We start from the raw sequence: 22,500 nt of genomic DNA, 5'->3' as shown, positions 1-22,500 counted from the left end.
TATTAAAAAAACAATTTAAATAATATAAATTAAATTACAATATACAGTATAATATAAAATATATATTTTTTATTAGTTTATTTAATTGATGTTTTCTTTCTTTCTTTTTTATTAGTTTGATATGCAATTTTGGAACTCTATTGTGTTTAAAATCTAGGTCACAAGTTGAGAACCACAGCAATGTCTTACAGCGACTTAACACTGCTTTTGTGCTCCAGGGTCACATATAGGCAGAATTCAGGGCCAAAATTGTCAAAAAGTTACACAATTGACCTGAACTCACCCTATATATGTAATATCTCGAAAACACATTCACTGAGATATCATGGACCAGGTAGCCTTTCTGGTGACTGTCCTTTAAATGTGGTCAGTGAAGGTGAAAGACTAATTAGAGAGTCATTATTGGATCTCAACAGTAAGAGATCATATTCAGCAGTGTACCTGAGGTTCATCAGTAATTGACTGCCAAACTCATCATTGGGCAAACTAGCAAGCAGCACTGCAGCAATTATAAGTGGTGTGGCTTTCTTTTAATGGTGATGCTATTTTGCTGTGACAAATTCTACCTGTGCTTTAATGAAGTATAAAAACAACCCATTACAACAACTTAAACATATAAAGCTGGATGAAAAAGTGTGTTCAGTGTTATAAGAGTGTTTCAATAATTGTTCAGTACCATACTACTAGTAATATGCCACATCTGAGGCATTTTCAACACTACTTTCTCTGTCAATGGATAAGACATTTAACACAATAACATACAAAATAGCCATTTCACTTTTGCTAACTATAATTACAATTATAATAAAGAATAATAGGTGTATTAAGCATTCCATGTAATGAGGAGCATTTAAATGTTTATCTTTTTATAAATTATACTGTTTCACAAAAATAGTAGGCAGCATACAGTGTAAATTGTGCAGTATGCAGTATGTCAGCATTCCACTCTAAACACAACTTAAGTGCTCATTTAGCTGGATGCTAACATGATAATATAACTGAACTTCTGAACCCAACTGCTCATTGGGATTAGTGGGATGCTAACATGACATAGTTGGAAGCTACTTGTTCAATTAACCACGCCATGTAATGAGGAATTGTGACAACCATCTAGCATACTACTCTTTACATTATATTGTGTAGTACACAGTAAGCCATAGGTCTTCATCCCTGCTCCTGGAAACCCATTATCCTGCTAAGTTTTTGGTGCATTCCATTTGTACTTAGAAGTCAGAAATTCTCTTAACTGGAAATCCCCTAAAGTTGCAGTTCAGACTCGGAAATGCAACAACCTCGACTTCAGAATCCAAAATGGCAGCTCAGCGTATCAACATAAGTAAATCAGTAGTAATATATTGTTGATTAGCACTTCTGTGCACACGATACTTATCTGTGGTATTAACTGTGGAAAATATCACTTTGTATGTGTTTTTATTGACTGTTATTGCTAACAATGGATGAGTTTTCAACTAGTGTACTACAACACGGTCAACTCAGGTGACGTAATTCCCAGCTCTGACATCCATCTTCCAAGCTAAATGGGATGCGGTATTAATTCCAACCTGCTTCAACACACCCGCCCGTGATTTTAAAGTTACCCTGAACACCTTGATTAGCTTGTTCAGATGTGACTGATTAGGGTTGGATCTAAATTAGGCAGGACAGTGGGTCTCCAGCAACATAGCTGAATGATGTCTGCAGTAAAAGCATTATGTTAGCAGTCCATTCTGAACATAACTCGGCTCATTTAGCTGGATGCTAACATGAAAGTAGCTGAATTTATGAACTCAACTGCTCATTGGGATTAACGCATGGGTGTCCAATCCTGCTCCTGGAGGGCCATTGGCCTACGGAGTTTAGCTTCAACCCCAATTAAACACACCTGAACAAGCTAATCAGGGTCTTAATAGGCATATTAGAAACTTCCAAGCAGGTGTATTGAGGCAAGTTGAAGCTAAACTCTGCAAGAAAGTGCAGAGTTTGCAAACCGTTGGATTAGCGCAGGGCTGGCCAATGTCAGTCCTGGAGAGCCACAGTCCTACAGAGTTTTGCTCCAACCTTGATAAAAACTCACCTGCCTGTAGCTTTCTATTAACCCTTAGACCTTGATTAGCTTGTTCAGGGGTGTTTGATTAGGGTTGGAGCTGAACTCTGCAGGACTGTGGCTCTCCGGGACCAACATTGGCCATGCTTGGAATACTGGAAAGCTAAGATAAGATAAAATTAATCAAATACTGATCTTCTTTTGCAATGAAATATCAACAATCCCTGTACACTTTAGTAACTGCTCCAAGCAACACGTTTTAGCAAACAATCAAGAGTATAGCAAGACCTTTCCGCATCAAGTAATTTGGACAAGGCTCCTCACCTGATGACCTAAAACTAGACCCAGGTACTGGTGACATCTCCACCTCCCCTTCTCTCTGGGGACTTTCTTCTGACAACGACTCCCTCCAATGAACCAACCCGTCTCCTGGCTCCCTTATATCTGGACTCTGCATGGAGTCCGAGACCGACTCAAAAGCGCTGTTCTCCTCCTCCTCTTCCTCCTGCGAGGAGAAAACTGTGCTCTCCGACAGGCGGGTGCTGTCAACCGAAGAGAGGTGCGTATGGCTGCAAAGGTGATTACGCCCCTCGTAACCTGAGTTACTGTAACAGGAAGTGCTGTAACAGGACGTGCTGTAACAGGAAGTGCTGTAGCAGGAATTGTCACACAGTTCGCACTCACTCTCTCGAGGTTCCCTTCTGTTTACGCCTCCACCACCCACTTCCACGTGTTCGCTTTCCAGTCGGAGGGTGGAAGGTGAGGGTCTTTCGCACTCCAAAAGTTGGTTGAGTTCGGACAGGCGCTCGATGGAGAGGCTACGTGGTAGGGTACGCCTGCAACAAGGTCTAGGACACTCGGGCACGATGGATGGAGACTGTGCTTCAGACACCTCGTCTTCTTCCTCTTTGTCCTCTTGGGGTTTCACAGTGATTTCCTCAGAAGATTCTGGGTCAAGTACCTCGTCTTCATCTTGGCTGTCATTGTGGCACTGAGCTGATGGCAAGCTGTGCAGCAGATGATGAATGCGGATGTAGTGAGAACGTGGCGTCTCTGGTTCCTCACAGGCCGAGGTGATGACTGTCTCTAACTCAGACACGGGAAGTGAACAGGGACGGCTCTTGCGCTTCAAGGCAGTTCGCATCCTTGGCGAGCAGGGTTCTTCATCATTCCCATCTCTTTCCACCCTCATGTCAACCTGCTCTGAGCTTGTGCCTCCCTCAACCTCTGCATGCTCTCCAGTAGGTCCCATTCCAGTTGGTCTACCCGTGTCTTCAGCTTCATGGTTCTCCAGGACCTCTAAAAGAGTCTCCACCACCGTTTCCTCCTGCATCTCCTCGGACTCTGTTTTTCCAGGGTCTTGCTCCGCAGTTTCTCCTTGAGTGGCATCACTCAGTAGTGTCTCTCCTCGAGCTGTTACAAGCTCATCAGCTGATCCTTCTGCTTCTGGTTGGGTATCCTTACTGGGCTCAGCTAGAGAGGTAAGCAGCATGGCATCCTGGGTCTCTACCTCTGGAGGACTTTCTGCAGGCAGCTCCAGCATGTCAGGACCCAAACTCAATGCGTCCTCCAGAGGCAGATCAGAAGCAGGTGGTAGGTCCTCGTTGAGCTCCTGCTCAGGCTGCTGGTCAGGTGTCGTATCAAAGACTGGCATTGCATTGAGGGACACCTCCTCATCATCTACCAGAAAGAATAAGCAATCTGTTAATATGGTTATACAGACCAGCTATGAAATAACACAACGTACCTTTAACAAAAATCAGTCTAGAAATTCCAACCTAATCTCTCAGGAGAATGTTACTATTTCTTACAAGGTGTATGAATTTGTACAATGTGAATTGTACGAAAACATACAATATTTAGAAAAAGAAGCAAGCATGAAGGTCCACCCCTGCAAATGAGAATCCGGTAATACTTTAGATTAGGGAACACTATTCACTATTAACTATTAGCATGCATATTACTAGCATGTTGGCTGTTTATTAGTACTTTTAAAGCACATATTAATGCCTTATTTTGCATGACCATTTCTGCCCCACCCCATACCTAAACATAACTACTACAAACAACTACCTTATTTACTATCAATAAGCAGCAAGTTAGGAGTTTATTTAGGGAAAACTCTTAGTGAATACGTGTTCCCTAATCTAAAGTGTTTCAGAGAATGCATAAAAATTAATGCGAATTAGCAACCAATTCGGCAAAACATAAAATACCTAAAAATTGCTATGAGATTGTGTTGGAAAGGAATTTTAAAGGAATTGCTCTTCCCAAAATTAAAATCTGACAAAAAATAATTATCTCAGTATTTGTACCTTTGTTTGATAGATAAACAGATGCATTAGTAAACATGCTGCAGACCTGGATGAATTGATGAAGTTATCTCAAAACGAAACTGCAGCTGGCCGCTGACATGATCTGTTGGAAGCCGTCGGCCTAAAGTGTAACTCACCACACGGTCCCTGTTTACACACGAGAAACAAGGATACTTGACATTTTAAATCCCACAGGCAATTTACCATAAAATAAATCGAATGGCACACCAAAAACCTCACTGCAGGAGCCTATCCGTGCGTTTTCAGTCTTTTAAATGCATGTACGGTACCTTCTTGTAAACATTAAAAATAAATTAATATTTAGGCCTATGAAAACTGAAACCCTGGAAGAAAAAATTATGCACAAATGGACCAATAATTTGAAAAATAAGTCAAGAATTAGAGTGTAATCACAGTCCTCAGCAGGTTCACTGTCAGATAAAATGTGAATGATTAGCAGTAGAATTAGCAGAGACCTACCCGATAGCATGTTTCTCCAGCAGCCTCTGTACAGGCACAACTAACTTTCCCAGGAAGCGTTTGATGATGGGTCTGCTCTTGGCAAATTTATCTTTAACCTCTATCTCCAAAACGTCCGTCGGCAGGGACACAAAGTTAAATCGCTGTGAATAAAAAAAAAAAAAGAAGAGTGCTCAGTTTCTACATCAACAGATTGGTGTTAACTGCTGGTATTCAGTTTGTTTGTTTTTCTCTTTGTACTGCATGATTTCCATTTTATTTCATTAAGTTTGTTATCTCAAGGGAATTTGATGGTTCATAACACATGGACTGGAAATATGTTACTAATATATTGCTTCATTCCTGACCTTCCCAAATGGCTAATCCTTTATTAGATTTATAAAAAAATATTTTTTTTTTGTTGAAATTCATTAAAAAAATTTTAAATACTTAAAAAATAAATTAATAGTAAAAATAAATAAAATAATAATAATAATAATAATAAATTAAAATAGATGATTATTTTTAGCTTTATTGTGCCCATTGGCTAATCAGAAAATAAGAAATTATTGATTAAACTTTTTTTTTTTTAAATGAAAATACAAAAGTTCTATTTAAAATGTTAATACAAATTTAAATTGCCTTTATTATACCCCTTGGCTTATCAGAGTTAAAATAAATGTGATTTTTTTTTTTTTAATACTTGTAAAAATACATTAAATTCATATATATAAATATATAAATGATAAAAAATACAATTAAAATAGATTTAGCTATTGTTATTGGCTTTATTGTACCACGTGGCTTATCAGAATATTAAAAATATATATAATTATTACAAAAATATTCTGATGAAATTCATTAACAATTTTTTTTCACTTTTTTTAAATACTCGTAAATACATAAATTAAATTCATAGTAAAAAAAAAATAATAATAAAAATAACAGATTCAGTTATTGTTATTGGCTTTATTATAGCCCTAGGCTAATCAGAAAAAAGTGACGTGACGTGGCCAGGTATGGTGACCCATACTCGGAATTAGTGCTCTGCATTTATCCCATCCAAAGTGCACACACACAGCAGTGAACACACACACACACACCGTGAACACACACCCAGAGCAGTGGGCAGCCATTTTTTGCTGCGGTGCCCGGGGAGCAGTTGGGGGTTCGGTGCCTTGCTCAAGGGCACCTCAGTCGTGGTATTGAAGGTGGGAGAGACATTCCCTCCCCCCACCTACAATCCCTGCCGGTACGAGACTCGAACCCGCAACCTTTGGGTTACGAGTCCGACTCTCTAACCATTAGGCCACGACTTCCCCATATAATATATGGGGGTATATATATATTATGGGATGCTGCATCCTGGCTGTAGTCCATCAGAAAACTGCAGCGATGACGGAGTCTTTGAAAGCACAAGACTGGCTTGTTTTGTTCCCTGTGGCAGTTAACCAAGTATCACGATTCTTTTTCAAGGAGGCACACAGGACTTTTTAGGACAGCTTTTCAATTAGTGGCACACAAGCCCAAACTCAAACCCCCACCCTGCTCCCATAACCAAATGCAGTGTGTCCTCAAACGGGCTCTGGATAGACACGGCTCAGAAACACTTTACGTTAGAGACAGACCACAACTGAGTGGAAGATAACAAGCACAAGCAGAGAACTGCTGTCCAAATGCATTTCATTTAAATGTTCAGGGGTTGCATGTTTATGTGCCAAAGGTTGGTGCAGCAGTAATGTAGCAGCAATAATTCCTACAATTAAGAGAAAATAGTTGCAAACAGCTGCATGCTTCAGGGGTAGGATACTTACACTCTTCAGAGACACATTTAATGTTTAATGATTAATTTGATACTTTCAGTACTACAGTATGTATTTGATGCACAGCATTATTTTTCCAAGATTCACAGATTTCACGTGACAAGAGTCTGGCCACAGTTTAGATTCAGAGAGATTTGCTTTCTGAATGAAAGAGGATCAGGGCAGGAGTTAATAGAAGAGACACAATAAAACACACATCAGTAAATCAGAGAGAATAAGAGCTTGTTCAGATGTGCATCTCACTGTCTGCTGCTGTCAAACGAGCTGCAAGGAATCAAGATCAGCTCTCAGCCTTGTTGCGGGATATACATAGTAATGTACACAGGCAAAACTCAAACCTTCTGTGTGATTATTAGTGAATGAGACAGTGTTGGTAGGTTTCAACATAGTTGTTATCCAGAAAGGCATTGTCAGCAGGAAAAAAGGACCATTAGTGGAGATGACAGAAAATGGCTTTGGACATAAGAAGAAACACCCACAATATCCACAAAAACCATGAGCTCTGTCCTACACCAGATTTCACATTCACTCTCAGTGGAAAGACTTCTCTATATCAACATCAGGAAAAGATCTGGGTCAGCGCTAGCCAAATAATATCATCTGGGCAAACATATTTCCACTCATCAAGAGCCGAATGGCTGCCAAGAGCTGCAGTTATTAATCACATCTGGACGAGATGGGTTGGGTGATGTATTGCATATTCATGATGTTTGCAATGATTTTTTGTTGGCAATATGAAATTAAGCAGCATCATAAATATGTTCAGTTGGTCAGTCAGTTTCCTGATCTCAGTTTCCTCATTGTGTCGCAGCTTACAAGTAAAACAGCAGTAACCGAGGCTGTCACAAAGTCTCACATTTAAACCTGAACAGCAAAAAAGACAATAGATTTGCGAAGTGAAATTCATTTTGTGACGATGTCATCACAAAAATAAATAAATTAGCATCTATTCAATTCTTTTGAATCCATTACTCATTCAATATTAGAAATATCTTTCATCATCAGTAATATGTTAACAGTAAGTATTAATCATCATTCATTCTCATCATTCATGTTAACCCAATCAGAACACTAAATGCATGTAGCATTAGTAAATATTTCTGTAGTTCCAGTCATCTGGGTGGTTACGGTACGAGTTCCGCCCTCGGATGTACCTTTATTAGTTGATGACGTCCGTTTTGGTAGGATGGCGGTGGCCAAGCGGCAAGCAGTATCTCGAGAAGCTCTGAAGATTCACGCGGCGTTTCTGTTGTTTTACCGCGTTGAAAGTTAAGTCCGTCGGCGATTATAGCGATCCAACAACTTCACATTTGCTGGATTACTAATCACTTCATCACACTTTGCTGGATGCCAAGTAGATTGTTGTTTAAACGCTGCAAGGATGCCGTTGAGCAAGTGTGTATTTTGACATGGACTGACGGATCGGGAGTCTGAAAACTATCAATCTCAACGCTTAAGGAGTCACAGAGTCACGGAATTGAATCGGACTTTCTGGAAAACGAGGTTGTGAGTAAAATACAGCGGCTGTGGATACTGTTGACGGTTGACTGATAATATTAGTATTACTTTTTTTGTGTGTGTGTGCCACTTTGACTATTGGGAGTTCATTTGTGCTGATGATTATATCAGAAACTGAACGGAATGTTTTGGGCTTGAATTGATCTATTTTCCTTGGCTGGACTACATTGCTTATGCTATGGACAATTTCTAATGAACTGCTTGCTCTCCTTTTCTGTGCATTTATTATGTTTTGTCTGATTTGATGAACTTTTGAACCTTGAATATACTGATCTGAAAACTGCAAAAGGTGATTTGTGTTCAATGTTATTTTTTATGTTGAAGGTTTTTTTTCCCATTTGTAAAATTTAAGGATTTCCTAACTCACAAATTTCAGGGTATGTGGCTATTTAGTTACACAGGCCTTTGTATGTTTCTTGACTTAGACTGACTTGACTAAGTTTGGTTTGATTAAATGACAGAAACTCTGTCTGGCACCCCAGCATTTAAAAAGAAAATAATTTTTTCAACCAAGAGCAGGAAACGTTACAATTTCCTATTTGTTAAAAAAAATGTTTTTTTTGATGTATCATGAGGCATTTTACATTTTACAATGTTTCCATAAAAAAGTATATTACATAAATACTGTTGTTTAAATTGGTACATATAAATAAACTATGAACAAAAATATAATATTTATTAATGTATCAAGACAGAGGAGATTCCAAAAGGCTGAAACTGCATTAAAAAAAAATTAAGATTTAAAAAAATATATTTTTACATTATTTCTGGGTCATTAATTAAGCAAATATGTGAGAGTGATCACACTTTCTTGCTTCCGCTGAAAATATGTTTTACACAAATCCATGAGTGCTGTTGTCATTAAAGCAAAAAACAAAAAAAAGAAATAATTAAAATCAGCACTTAATATAAATATGCACTTAAATTATGACAAAATGAAAAAAATAGTTTTAAATTAATAAAATGCATAATAGAAGCACTTCACTAATGGTTTCAAACTTTCAAATCTATCTATCTACATCTCTAGTTAGAGTCATATATCTACAGTGGGTATTGAAAAGAATCACCCTCCTTTAAAATAATCACATTTTGTTGCTTTGCATCCTGAAATGAAGACGGACACAGTTTTTGTTTTATCCAGCTGTATTTACTCAGTGCAACTTATAACATCCAAGTGAAAGATAAAACACCAACATGTCAAAAAAAAAAAACACAGAATCTCTGAGTTGGAAAAAGGATCAGCCCCTTGTGTCAGTATTTAGTTGAAGCACCTTTTGCTTTAATTATAGCTTTTAGTCTGTTGGGATTTGTCTCTACTAACTTTGCACATCTAGTCTTTGCAATATTTGTCCGTTCTTCTCTGCAGAACTGCTCGAGTTGAGTTCAATCTGATGGTAAGTGTTTGTGGTCTGCAGTCTTCAGGTCCTTCCACAGATGTTCAGTGGGGTCTCAGTCTGGGCTCTGACGAGGCCAAACAAGAACATTCAGCTTTTTCTCCTTCAACCACTGTGTGTCAGTTCTGCTGTGTGCTTTGGCTCATTGTTATGTTGGAAGGTAAACCTTCTTCCCATTGACAGCTTTCTGGCAGAGGGTAGCAGATTTTCCTCAAGAATTTGACCGGATTTTGTCCTGTACATGTTTTCTTCTATCCTGACGAGTGCTCCAGTCACTGCTGCAGAGAAACACCCCAGAACAGGACATCACCAGCTCCATGCTTTACTGGAGGAATGCTGTTATCTTAATGCTGAGCTGTGTTGGATTTCCTCCAGACATACTGTTTGGTGTTGAGGCCAAATAATTCAATTTTAGTCTCATCTGCCTCAGAATCTTCAAGGTGTGTTTTGGCAAAGCTCAGTCGTGACTGCATGTGGCCTTTCTTGAGGAGTGGCTTTTTTCTTGCAACCCTGGGGCTGCTTCATATGAGGCCATTTCTGTGGTGGATGAAGTCCAAAGGAGTTTGTCCCTCGTGGCCGGCCCTCCGCCTACTAAGAGTGTTGCACAGTTGCTTTCGCGCCCTCTCAACATGGCGGGACCCTCTCTTTCTTCAGCAGTCAGAATAGACAACATGGCTGGTAGTGTCTCACATAAACATGTGCACCACCTCCTTCTTTGGTCTCAGGACAGGTTTCTTTCCTTGAGAGCGCTTCAAGTCCCCGGGGCTCTGAACCTTGCAGCGGACTTCCTATCGAGGCAGAAACTCAGGTCGGGGGACTGGATGATGACTGGATAGCTCCTTCTACTAGAAGGCTTTATTCTTCCAAGTGGAAGGTTTTTGAGTCGTGGTGTTCGGCTCATTCAGTGGACCCAGTCAGCTGCCCGATTGGTTCAGTGCTGGAGTTTCTGCAGGAGAAGTTTGCGACTGGAGCGGCTGCTACCACCTTGAGAGTTTATATTGCAGCTGTCGCTGCTCGCAGATATGCGGACAAAAGTCCCCCTAGGTAGACATAATTTGGTCTCTTTGTTTATGTGTGGGGTTAGGCATTTGAGGCCGGTGTGCCCTGTCAGTGTTTCTTGCTGGGACTTGTCTATCATCCTGGTGGCCTTATTGGAGTCGCTGTTTGAGCCTTTGGAGTCAGCTCCTGAATGGATTCTGAACTTTATGGTGATGCTCCTGTCGGCGTTGGCTTCTAACAAACACATTGGGGATTTGCAGGCTCTCTCTGTTAGCAAGTCATGCATGGAGTTTGCTCCAGGCCTTGTTAAGTTATTCCTATAGCACAGACCCAGTTATGTCCCCAAGGCCTTGCCCATGTCATTTCGCTCCCAGGTGGTCATGCTTCACTCCTTCTGTCCTCCTCCTTTTGCTTCTGTTGAGGACGAGAGGCTTCATTGGCTCTGCCCTGTTCGAGCTTTGAAGCTCTAGATGGACCACTCTAGCCAATGCCACAAGTCCTCCCAATTGTTGGTGTGTTTTGGTGCTGGCCACAGAGGGCTCACTGCATCAAAACATAGGATTTCTAATTGAGTAAGGGACTCTATCTCGCTTGAGTATGAAGTGCGCGGTCTCTCTTCACCGCAAGGTATTTGAGCTCATTCTACAAGGAGTGTTGTTTCCTCTCAAGCTCTTTTCAGAGGAGTTCCCCTGGAGGGCAGGGTGGATGGTCATCTCCTCACACTTTTATCAGGTTTTATAGCTTGGATTTAGATGTGGCTCCTGGTTTCCAGATTCTTTCTGCTTGAACCAGCCATTTGAGGTTAGCCTGGTCTTTTTTGCATCAGGCCAGATATGGCAGCGCTTAGCTTGGCGGGTGTGGTATATCGTTCCCATTGCATCATAGCTATGCAACGTTGAGTGAAACTATGAAAGAGAACGTCTCGGGTTACTCGCGTAACCCATGTTCTCTGAATAGGGAATGAGACACTGCATTCGCTGCCGAGCTCCTCGCGCTGCCAACAGGGCTTCTTCGGCAGGAGATCTGAGGAGCGGATGGTGCGCCATCAGCCAATGAATTGGCGTGATTCCATACGGGCTTCAGATAATCGCCACCCCCAAGAGGCATTCCCATGGCGTCATAGCTATGTAGCGTCTCGTTCCCTATTCAGAGAACATAGGTTATTCACAAGCCATTTTCCAAGGAAATGAAGAAACAAAATGAATAAAACATATGCAGTCACTGAGATTAAAACACTAGTTAAAAAGCAAAACAAAGCAAACTAACTGCATTCAATTCAAAACAATGTATGAACCAATGGAATATTCTGTGGACACTCTGAGACTCCTGCAGTAAACAGGCAGCAAGGCACTATGGGAAACTCAGCAGGTCACCTAGCAGACATTATATGGTGCCATTAACCCCCAAAGGGCCACCGATGAAAACCTTCTGTGGCTCACGTTTGCTCTCTACTGGATTTCAGCCAGTTCAGCCAAGCGTGTGAAGAGAAATGAGCCCATAATTCACCCGCTGACTTACTGCCGACTGCCTGACTTACAGCGAGCTGAGTATTTCACACACGCTACAGGCTGAGACACCAGCTATCTGAAACCGATAGCAGAGGATAAGGAAACCCAGTACAGCTGAAATCAGGGGAAGTTTGGCAGCACAAGCCTGTTCATTCACTCACAATACAGTCTGGAACAGAATATTATCACATGTCATCGTTAAGTATGTAAGTAGTTTTCATTTTTGAAAAGGTTCCTTTATGAACCAATAAATTAATTAATTAATTAAAGTAAAAATAATTGTTTCAAAGAATGCAAATGCAAAAATGAACAATAAATACATTTTTGTGTTTCAGAAAAAAAGTCTAATCTACTTTTTCCCCACATTTATTTTGCATTCTCAGAGAACAAACACAAAACTAAGAACTAAAGTGAAGAAACTAAGCAAATGCATACAAAATCAAATAATCATTGGATAGGTGATGCTTTAACAAAATGCAAACTGGTAAACGTTTGAGTCATTCGTGCATGTATGAAGTTTTTATATCTATTTTGTCCAAGGTTTCATTATTCATTTGGCAGTTCCTTTTTAGTCTGCATATTACTGGATATTATTAATTAAACCTAAAGAGAGATGAGTAGCTGTTGTCAGACTGTTGTTGGGAGTCTCTGAGGGAGGTGAAGCTAACAAGGCTTGTGTTCAGGTTTATTAGGACAAGAGTGAACGAGCTGCAGTGAAGACGCTCAGGAGATTGTGCTGTAGGGATTAACAGCCTGTCACAACACGTGTGTGTGTGTGTGTGTGTGTGTGTCTGTGCGCGCACGCTGAAGCTGTCTATAAGACACTGCAAGAACAGACACGATGATTATTAGTGGCTTTCTCACTGAGAGAGCGATGCCTTTCACCACTGCTTCAGTCCGTTAAAGGGACATGTCACCCAAAAATTGAAATTCTGTCATCATTTACTTGCCTTCATGTCGTTTCAAACCTGTATGAGTTTCTTCTGTTGAAAAGAAGAAAAAGAGAAGATATTTTAAGGAATGTTGGTGACCAACAGTTGCTGGTAGCCATTGACTTCCATATAATTTTTTCCCTACTATAGAAGTCAATGGCTACCAGCAACTGTTTGATTCCCAACATTTTTCAAATGATCTTCTTTTGTGCTCAACAGAAGAAGGAAACTCATACAGGTTTGAAATGACATGAGGGTGAATAAATGATGACAGAATTTCCATTTTTGGGTGAACTGTCCCGTTAACAACAAGTAAGGACTGCGCCATCTAGAGTTTCATGCCAGAACTCTGTATTTATTGTGTGGTTTATGTATTTAATTTTTAGATTTAAATGTTTCTGATTGCAATTCCATTATACGTCAAAATGATTGATTATGGTTATATCTTTAGTTATAATGGTTAATACAACATCCTTGGACTTAAAATCCTGGGAGTGAGTATGAACGATCATTAAAAGATCTAATAAAAAATGTTCAAAAATCTAAAAATGCTTGTCTGAGTGCCATGATTAAATCCTTTAACACTCTTTAATATCTATGAATCTTGTAAATATTTGTCATAATATCAGATATTAAAAGCTTCACTGCATTGATTTTAGAGGTGATGCCAGCTCTGTTTGTGCAGTTGTGTTTCTCCCAAATGTGTTGTAGACAGAAGCTGGGATAAAATACCTCGCAGTTCGGGTCTGAATCAAAACTTCAAGTCAGAAAGATATCAGAGAGCTTCTTTTCCATATGCTTTTGTTTTCAGAGCAGCTGGCAGAAGCAGCATCAGCGAGTCAAAGCTGCAGCACCTGAGGCACTCTGCTTTCATGATCCGCTCAAAGCTGCATTTGAGCACAATCAAACCCAGACCCGCCATGACGTGGTCTTCAGAAAGAAAGACATGAAATGTCACAAAGACAGCTCCAGACTCAAACTCAAAGGTGATTTTTTTAGATGTCAGAATGCCTTTAAATGATCCGTCATATCAAACATGAGTGAAGGAGGTTGAGGAAAAGCTCACCTCTCTCTTCCAGACGGGGTTGACCGTGTTGCAGATGATGCCTGACCGTTTCTCCTGACCGTGATGAGGCAGCGCAGGGAAGATGCTGTGCTTTCCAGGCTGGATGGCGATTTTCAGATACGGGTCAGGATTGAAGAACATTCCCTTCTTCAGACTGACTGCCTGAATGTCTGAAAAAAAGCAGAGCAAAGGAAAACTTTATGGTGAAATGACAACTAAAATATGTAGTGTAATTATTACCATAGTAATATTATTAAAATGATCAATTATCTTATTATTATTATTTGCAAATTCTAATTTGTTGCGTTTTCAGTGAATTATTCATTCCAGTGTGTTTCGCTTTTAAATTTCGGTCATATTCTGTGATTGTCTCTGAAGAGCGCGAGCCCTCACACGTCACGCGCTGTGTGAAGTACAGACTGAACGGATTGTCAACACATCCCACCGCTGTATGGCAAACTACGGTTTCTCGACTGGATATACATTAGATTTTTTTGGCATCTCCATGTGGTCCTGTTCGGTATCGCAACTTGGCTTCTCGAAAATGTAAAAAACTCTTTGGTGTTGCACTGTACTCATACTATAAAATTCAGATTTTTTTATTTTATATGTGCTTATATGGGCTCCTTTTGGAGTTTCTAAGTGTCCATTTTATATATATATATTGAAATAGCTGCTACACTATATTATTACATTATAAATATAAATGCTGTTTAATAATATTTATTTATTTATTTAAATGCAACAATTATGAATTAAATTAAAAATGTCTTTACTACTACTACTACTACTAGTAGTAATAATAATAATTATTTAATAATAATTCAGGCTTCTACCCAGTACATATCCAGAAAGTTACTCCATTCCCATTAATATTCAACTGCATATGTGACCCTGGACCACAAAACCAGTCATAAGGGTCAATTTTTCGAGCTTTCCATTGATGTATGGTTTGTTAGGATAGGACAATATTTGGCTGAGATACAACTATTTGAAAATCTGGAATCTGAGGGTGCAAAAAAATCTAAATATTGAGAAAATCGCCTTTAAAGTTGTCCAAATGAAGTTCTTAGCAATGCATATTACTAATCAAAAATTAAGTTTTGATATATTTACGGTAGGAAATTTACAAAATATCTTCATGGAACATGATCTTTACTTAATATCCTAATGATTTTTGGAATAAAAGAAAAATCTATAATTTTGACCCATGCAATGTATTTTTGACTATTGCTACAAATATCCCCCAGCGACTTAAGACTGGTTTTGTGGTCCAGGGTCACATATGTTCTAATATTTGTGTTTCCTGGTGCCCTTGTAATATTAAAACATAATTTATAGAGAAACAGGGGAAGCGAGAGGCTTAAAGGCTAAAGCCGTAAAGTCTGAGTCTGGGAATATGAAGAGAAAAGCAGGAAGTGTCAGAATCCCACAGGAGCTCATTATCTCCTCCAGTATCCAGATGGCAGACAGAGATGGGCTCGGGTGGGACGTATTATTGCACTGTCATAATCTACTGACTATGAGCTTAATGCATTTTTAACAGTATAGTTGGAGCATCTGTGTGTGTGATGCCATTTAGAGCCAGAGGACCTCCCATATTCACTGAAAAGATGTTAAATTATTGCACAATCATTTTTGAGTGAACTGCTGCTTCATGATCTTAAGTTTATGTTAAGTTAAAATGGCTGTCATTGGTGTTACCCAGTGGATTTCTATCAGGTTTCTTCTCAAACAGCCCTGACAAGCTAATAGAACAAGAGGATGTTCCCTCGGTTTCAGGTTTTTGCAGGTCAACTGTCCACAAGCCATAACTTTGGGCTAAAAGGAACCGTGTTCTTCATCTCCCGAGGGGGTTTTCTGCTCACTGAGGAGATTCACTGGCAGCTGGACCTTCTTCAAGTGCATGTGTTTGTAGCAGCATGTTCAGACAGACCTTACGCTCACGGCAGAAGATGGTGCTATGAATAAAACATACAGTGCTGAGGGAGTCCTGAAGAGTACTGACAATAGTTTGGCCATCGCAACTTCAAATATAATTGAGAAGACAGAGAAAAAGAGAGGATATGAAGAGACAAGATTGATCCTTTGATAATGAATATTTTAAATTATGTTTGGGTTTAAACAGTTTAATTCAGAAGTTAACATAATACAGAAGCCCTGCTGCATATTTCAAAGCGGTTCTCAAATTTCTCAAGAATCGTTGAAAAAAGAACCAAAAAAACCTTGTTATTTCTGCAGGTTTCATTGAAATGGCTCATTGAAATAACTCCACAGTGAGTGTGAAACGCTAGAGGATTCATGGGAAATTGTCGCTCATTGCAACATAGAAACAACAGAAAAGGGTTATAAAGGTTTTATGAAGCTCAGAGACTTCAGTGAGAGAGAGAGACATTTCTGAGGCTAGAGATGAAAATGTTGAGATGCTTCTCTAAAACAAAAAATGTTCCCTTGCTGCCGCTGATCGCAGTGCGAGTATAAATAGGCAGCAGATGCACCGCATACTCAGCTTTTCGCTTCGGAGCCGAGTGGTGTTATCGTTCTGCTCCTGCCAAGCCTTCGTTTGAACGAATGAGTCAGCGCGCTCAAAGGAGCTTCTCTGTGCGGGTGGTACGGCACTACAGAGGGTTGGTCGACCTTCGTTGAGTGGGTGCAAACTACAGGCTGCACTACCCCCTGTAGAGTTGCGGCAGCCATCTCCCCCGTGTGCTTCAGCACAATTAAAAGAGCATTCACGGGTGAACGTCTTTTTAAAGATGGCATTTCACCTGTGCGTTTCTGGATGCGGTCGTTACCTGGCGCCGGGTGATGGTCACGATCGCTGCCTCACGTGCCTGGGCATTAAGCACGCTGAGGTGGAGTTCGTGGATGAGTCATGCTCTCATTGCCGGAAGATGACCATCTCGGAGTTGCGGACCAGGCTCCTTTACCTAAAAAGGGGTGGAGTTCCGGGGCCTCTGCCACGATCTAGTTCTCTTCCTGGCAGAAGTCATGGGAGGACTACATCTGGCAGTAGCTCGGGCAGTTTGAGGATCACAGTGGTGGCAACCCCTCCGAGGAACCAACCTCCCAGGGACCGCCACTCCTCTAGCACTTCGCAGCCAGTCGAGCTCCCTCTGGGCCCTCTACAAGGAGCATACCAGCCATATCCTTTGGGGCTCCTCCCGACGATTGGATGTAGAGGAAGATCCTCTTTGGAGAGGAAGATTCGGCTGCGCTGCCGCCCTCCGGGACGGTAGCAAAGCCTGAATCGGATCCAGAGATGACGGCTATGCTTTCCCGGGCCGCCGAGAGGGTAGGGCTTGAGTGGAAACCTCCACCGCGTCCCGAGCCCTCGAGGTTGGATGACTGGTTTCTCGGGGTGGCCCGCGCTGGTTCTCAGTGCCCCACTCCGGTGCCATTCATCCCGGAGGTGCATGAGGAGCTCACCAGGTCGTGGATGGCACCTTTTACTGCCAGAAACCGGCCTGGTTGTTCCTCCTCCCTCACCACCCTCGATGGTGGAGCAGCCAAAGGGTATATGGAGATCCCCCCGGTGGAGCGGTCGGTAGCGAGCAGAAGCAGACTGAGGCGATTCGACAGCTGCTGCCTCCACCTCTCCGCCGGCCGCAGCACCTCAGCCTGCTCGTCGCAGAGTGCGTCCCCCTGCAGCCGCCCCCGCGCCGCAGCAGCCTCCAGCTAAGCAGCGCCGTGGAGCCGGTCGCAGGGCATCCGCCCCGCCCGTCTCGGCCCCCGCCAAACCTGCTGGCAAGTGGAAGAGCAAGAGGCCCTGAGACGGGCGACCCGAGATGGAGGGAGTTGCTCTTCGGGAGATGGTGAACGCAACACTCCCTCCCCCGGAGGAGGGCTGGGCCGAGAATCTTTTGTTTTGTTTTATCCCGCCACTGACCTCTCGGTCGGTAGTACTCAAACACTCAATAAAAGAGCAAATTCCTCTATCTCTGGGTCTCAAGAGGGCACAGAGAGTTGTGGACGGTCCAGAGCTGGATCACACTCATCCTCCTCTGTCGCCAGTAGGGGTGTAATGATTCACTAATTTTCTCGATGCATCGATTACAAACCCTGACGATGCAATGCATCGATCTTGAAACATGGATTTTTGAATCGTGAATCGCCGATTTCGGACAGTAATCGATTTAAAATGCTAAGAATCGAATGAATCGCGATTTCTATATATCAAAATATATACACATTAAATTACTACAAGCACGAATTAATGGAGACCTTGAACAGTGTTCGTGCCCTCGCATCTCTCCTTCACTCGCTGCAGTATTTACTGCCTGTGACTGTCACAGGATTGGGCTCGCGCTCAGTTCGTCTCACTGACACATTTTTTGAGGAGCTGATGTGTGATCTCTCCTTAGTACTTGTGGCCAGTAATGCTAAAGTGAAGTAGTTTTACTTTTCTGAAGTTTTTATTGACTCTCGGTCATACCAACTACATTACCAGAGCAGGTGAAGGCTGCGCATTTATTGCATGGATAGAGCAAAAATGTAAGTGTCTAAAGCATATGCACAGTTCCATTGAATGATAAATGTGTTTTAACAATGTTGTTGAACCGACTGTACGAAGGAAACTGTTAAAATAACCACAGCATTAACAACAACCTTGAAATAAGAGCGCGAGGTTTATCTGATAATCAGATGCATAAAAGTAGCGTTTGTTGCTATAGCAAACAGACATCCGGCATTTTTGGCCAATCAGAGCACACCTCGCTTTTTCAGACCGATGAGCTTTGTAAAAATCGACGCGTTTCAGAAAGGTGGGGCATAGAGGAGAAACAATAATGTACAGTATGTGGAAAATAACAGACAGCACGCCTCACAGAGGAACGTGCTCAGTTGGTGTTGTGCTGCTTGAATTCATTCAAAGTCAGGACGGCGGTCCCACTGAAACGATTTCAGAGGCTCCTGGGGCATATTTCAGCTGCTGCGGCAGTCACGCCACTGGGGCCGCTTCATGTGAGACCGCTTCATCACTGGCTCCATGGCCGAGTCCCGAGGTGGGCGTGGAGTATGTCTCACTCACCGGGTCCAAGTCACACTGGCCTGCCGCCAAACCTTCACCCCGTGGTCAGACCTCACGTTTCTTCAGGCAGGAGTGCCCCTAGAACAGGTCTCGAGGCATGCTGTGGTACACATGGATGCCTCCACCACCGGCTGGGGTGCCACGTACAACAGGCAAGCAGTCTCGGGGGTGTGGACGGGCCCCCAACTGCACTGGCATATCAATTGCCTGGAGTTGTTAGCAGTGCGCCTTGCCTTGAACCATTTCAGAGTACGCTTTCAAGGCAGGCACGTACTGGTCCGTACGGACAACACTGTGACCGTTGCGTACATCAACCGACAAGGTGGTCTGCGCTCCCATGGTATGTCTCAACTCGCACGCCACCACCTCCTTTGGAGTCAGAAGCATCTGAGATCGCTTCGTGCCATTCACATTCCGGGCCTGCACAACCGTGCAGCCGACGAGCTGTCATGAGCTGTGCTCCCCGGAGAGTGGAGACTCCATCCCCGGACGGTCCAGCTGATTTGGAGACATTTTGGAGTTGCTCAGGTAGACCTGTTTGCCTCTCCTGAAACCTCTCACTGCCAGCTGTTGGCGTCCATCCATGGCGCTTTGGTAGCGATTCCCAATTCATCAGTCCCGTCGCCACAGCTGCTGTACCACCGCTGAGCGGCCGGGTCACCGCCTCGGCTCCGAAGCAAAAACCTGAGTATGCGGTGCATCTGCTGCCTATTTATACTCGCGCTGCGATCAGCGGCAGCTGGATGCAATCATCGCATGCCAATGTGCATTGGCTCGTTTAGTTTACACTCGAAGTAGATTGGTCTCTCTAGCGAGATTCCTAATTTGTTGGTCACCGACGTGACGTCTCCGTTCCCTCCTTCAGGGAACGAGGGTTACCTACCGTAACCGAGACGTTCCCTTTCAGTCGGTCACTCTCGATGTAATTTATTTCTGTGATGCGCAGCTGTATTTTCAGCATCATTACTCCAGTCTTCAGTGTCACATGATCTTCAGAAATCATTCTAATATGCTGATTTGCTGCTCAAGAAACATTTCTGATTATTATCAATGTTGAAAACAGTTGTTCTGCCCAATATTTTTGTGGAAACTGTGATACATTTTATTTTTCAGGATTCACAGAAGAATAGAAAGTTCAAAAGAACAGCATTTATTTGAAATATAAATATTTTGTAACATTATAAATGTCTTTACTGACACTTCTGATCAATTTAATGCATCCTTGATGAATAAAAGCATTAATTTCTTACTTTCAAGGTATTACTGACCCCAAAAACTTGAATGGCAGTGTTTATTTATTTAATTAAACTGCTTAAAAACCAATAGCAAATCAATTCCTGTGTACATTTACAATAAATGTGGAGGAGATTTTCAACAGTTGGCAAACTACTGCATATACCTATACTTCATCACTAGCATTACTTACAAATGATCTCATTGCATTTTTTATGTATTTGGCACAATTTTCATTCAAGATGTTCTTTTTTTTTAGATAGATAAATACATTCATACACACACACATAGCCAGCACTGACTTACCTGACAGAGAGAAGCTGATGAGCCTCCTGCTGCCCAGAGTCTGAGGAAGCTCCTGACTGATGACAGGCTTCAGCGCCTATCAGAGAGAATGACAGCAGTCAGCTGATCACGTGACTGAAGGACAGGAAGAGCTGCTGACAACAGGAAGTAACTCTACACAGGCCACGCCCCCCTTTTTTCGTTCCTCTTCTGTTTTTTTCAGCAGTGTCTGGCTTGATATACTGTGCTTAAAGCCCATTACAGACGCCCGGCTCATGGCACCAATCAATAGCACGCATTCATTAGGACTGCATTGATTCAGCATCCAGGAAGTGGAAGGGAAGGAGGAGAGGGAGAGGCTCATGGGACGGCACTTCTCAGAAGAGGAAAAACTCAAGCTCTATGGCTGATAGGGAACACTGGCTCCAGGGTTATTACTGTGAACTACAGACCAAAATAAGTGACTTAAAAACACTTTTGTCAACTGAAGAAAAAAATACTGCAATATACTGTACAAGTTCAAAAGGAATAAAATACCAAAAACAAAAAAAATAAAAAAACTAATTTTTATAACCATCCATCTTCGTTTTTATAATCATCTTTCTTCAGAAATACAGAAATATACCTGTGCCTGTGTGCAGTAAGAAATCCCACCTGCAGATGGCAATACATGTGTGATGATGCATACAATAAAATAAAATAAAATAAAATAAATTAGAAGTGTTGCCTTGGCAATTAACTGAAATAAGTTGAAGCACTAAAATTACTAACTGGAAATCAATAAAAATATCTAAAATAGTGAACTATTATACTTTACATTATTTGAGATAGTAAAATGATCTTGGGGTCCAGGGTTATTATCACGACTAAAACTATCAAAATCATTTTTGTTCATTGAAATAAAATAATAAAATAAAATAAAAAATAATACATTAAAAATTAGAAATGTTGTCTTAGCAACTAACTGAAATATGTTTAATTTGATGCACTAAAATTAGTAACTGGACATAAATAAAAACTAAAACTGACGACTTTATGCCAAAGACTTTCACTTCTTTTCAACAGGACGACGTGCACAGAATGACAGTCAAAGGGATTTAAAACACAAAACAACACATTTAGTGCAGAAATGACCTCTCAACACTTAATTTCAGTCAGTCTACTATAACCTCCTACTTTCCAATCTTTGTAATGTGAAGTTCCAGAAAACTACCTATAAATGAGTCCAAACATCCTTCAGAGTGTACAGAGACAAACAGCAGGCAGACAGAAAAGCGGTTCACACCCAAATGAGATGCAGATCCTGTCCTCCTGAGCGCTGCTGCTGGCCTGAACGCAGCTTTACCCAGATTACTCAGATTAAACAGATCTGCGGGAGACTCAACTGTGCTTCAGTGGGACTCTGGCACGGACCACACACTACCGTCGGGATCCAGACCAGTTATTACACAAAAGGTGGTGGTTTGAACCACGAATCCTACTTCAGCCTGCCGATCAATCTGTTTGTTAGAGTTTCACGGTGATGCTGTTTGTTTTTAGTAATTATTCGATTTTTATTTTATTAAGAAAATTTGTTGCCAGGGTATCTATGTGGTTGCTAAGGAGATTTAAGTTGCTGTAAAACTGTTGCTAGGTGGTTGCTAGCGTGTCAGAAGAGCCAAATCACAAGTCTCTATGACATTCAGGTCTCTAGATATAGATTAAGAAATCAAATGAATGTTTCATTTCCAAAAGATACAAAGGAGTAAAACTGACTTTATGGTCACTATGGATTTATGTCATTAGTCTAAACATGCCACAACATACCATAAAGCCATATGCAAATATTTTTTGTAAAAAAACAAAACAAAACATATAAATGAAAAAAAAAACATTTATATAAAAAAAAAAAAATA

At 41.4% G+C, this 22,500-nt stretch overlaps 1 protein-coding gene across 1 annotated transcript in view; it reads right to left on the bottom strand.

The window, feature by feature from the left end:
- Window positions 1–22,500, bottom strand: part of hecw1a (HECT, C2 and WW domain containing E3 ubiquitin protein ligase 1a) — a 69,423-nt gene that overhangs the window by 19,583 nt on the left and 27,340 nt on the right. The window contains exons 6-10 of the mRNA XM_016546261.1: window positions 20,627–20,702; window positions 14,059–14,228; window positions 4,840–4,982; window positions 4,406–4,506; window positions 2,369–3,724 (exon numbers count right to left, since the gene is read on the bottom strand). Coding sequence (XP_016401747.1) covers window positions 2,369–3,724; window positions 4,406–4,506; window positions 4,840–4,982; window positions 14,059–14,228; window positions 20,627–20,702 — 1,846 coding nt within the window. The remainder of the gene's footprint in view (window positions 1–2,368; window positions 3,725–4,405; window positions 4,507–4,839; window positions 4,983–14,058; window positions 14,229–20,626; window positions 20,703–22,500) is intronic.

Source organism: Sinocyclocheilus rhinocerous, unplaced genomic scaffold (genome assembly GCF_001515625.1).
Source record: "Sinocyclocheilus rhinocerous isolate Xijiao unplaced genomic scaffold, SAMN03320098_v1.1 scaffold1812, whole genome shotgun sequence".
NCBI classification, from domain to species: domain Eukaryota; kingdom Metazoa; phylum Chordata; class Actinopteri; order Cypriniformes; family Cyprinidae; genus Sinocyclocheilus; species Sinocyclocheilus rhinocerous.
Note: the sequence above shows the minus strand (reverse complement) of the source record. Positions and strands in the feature narration are given on the sequence as shown.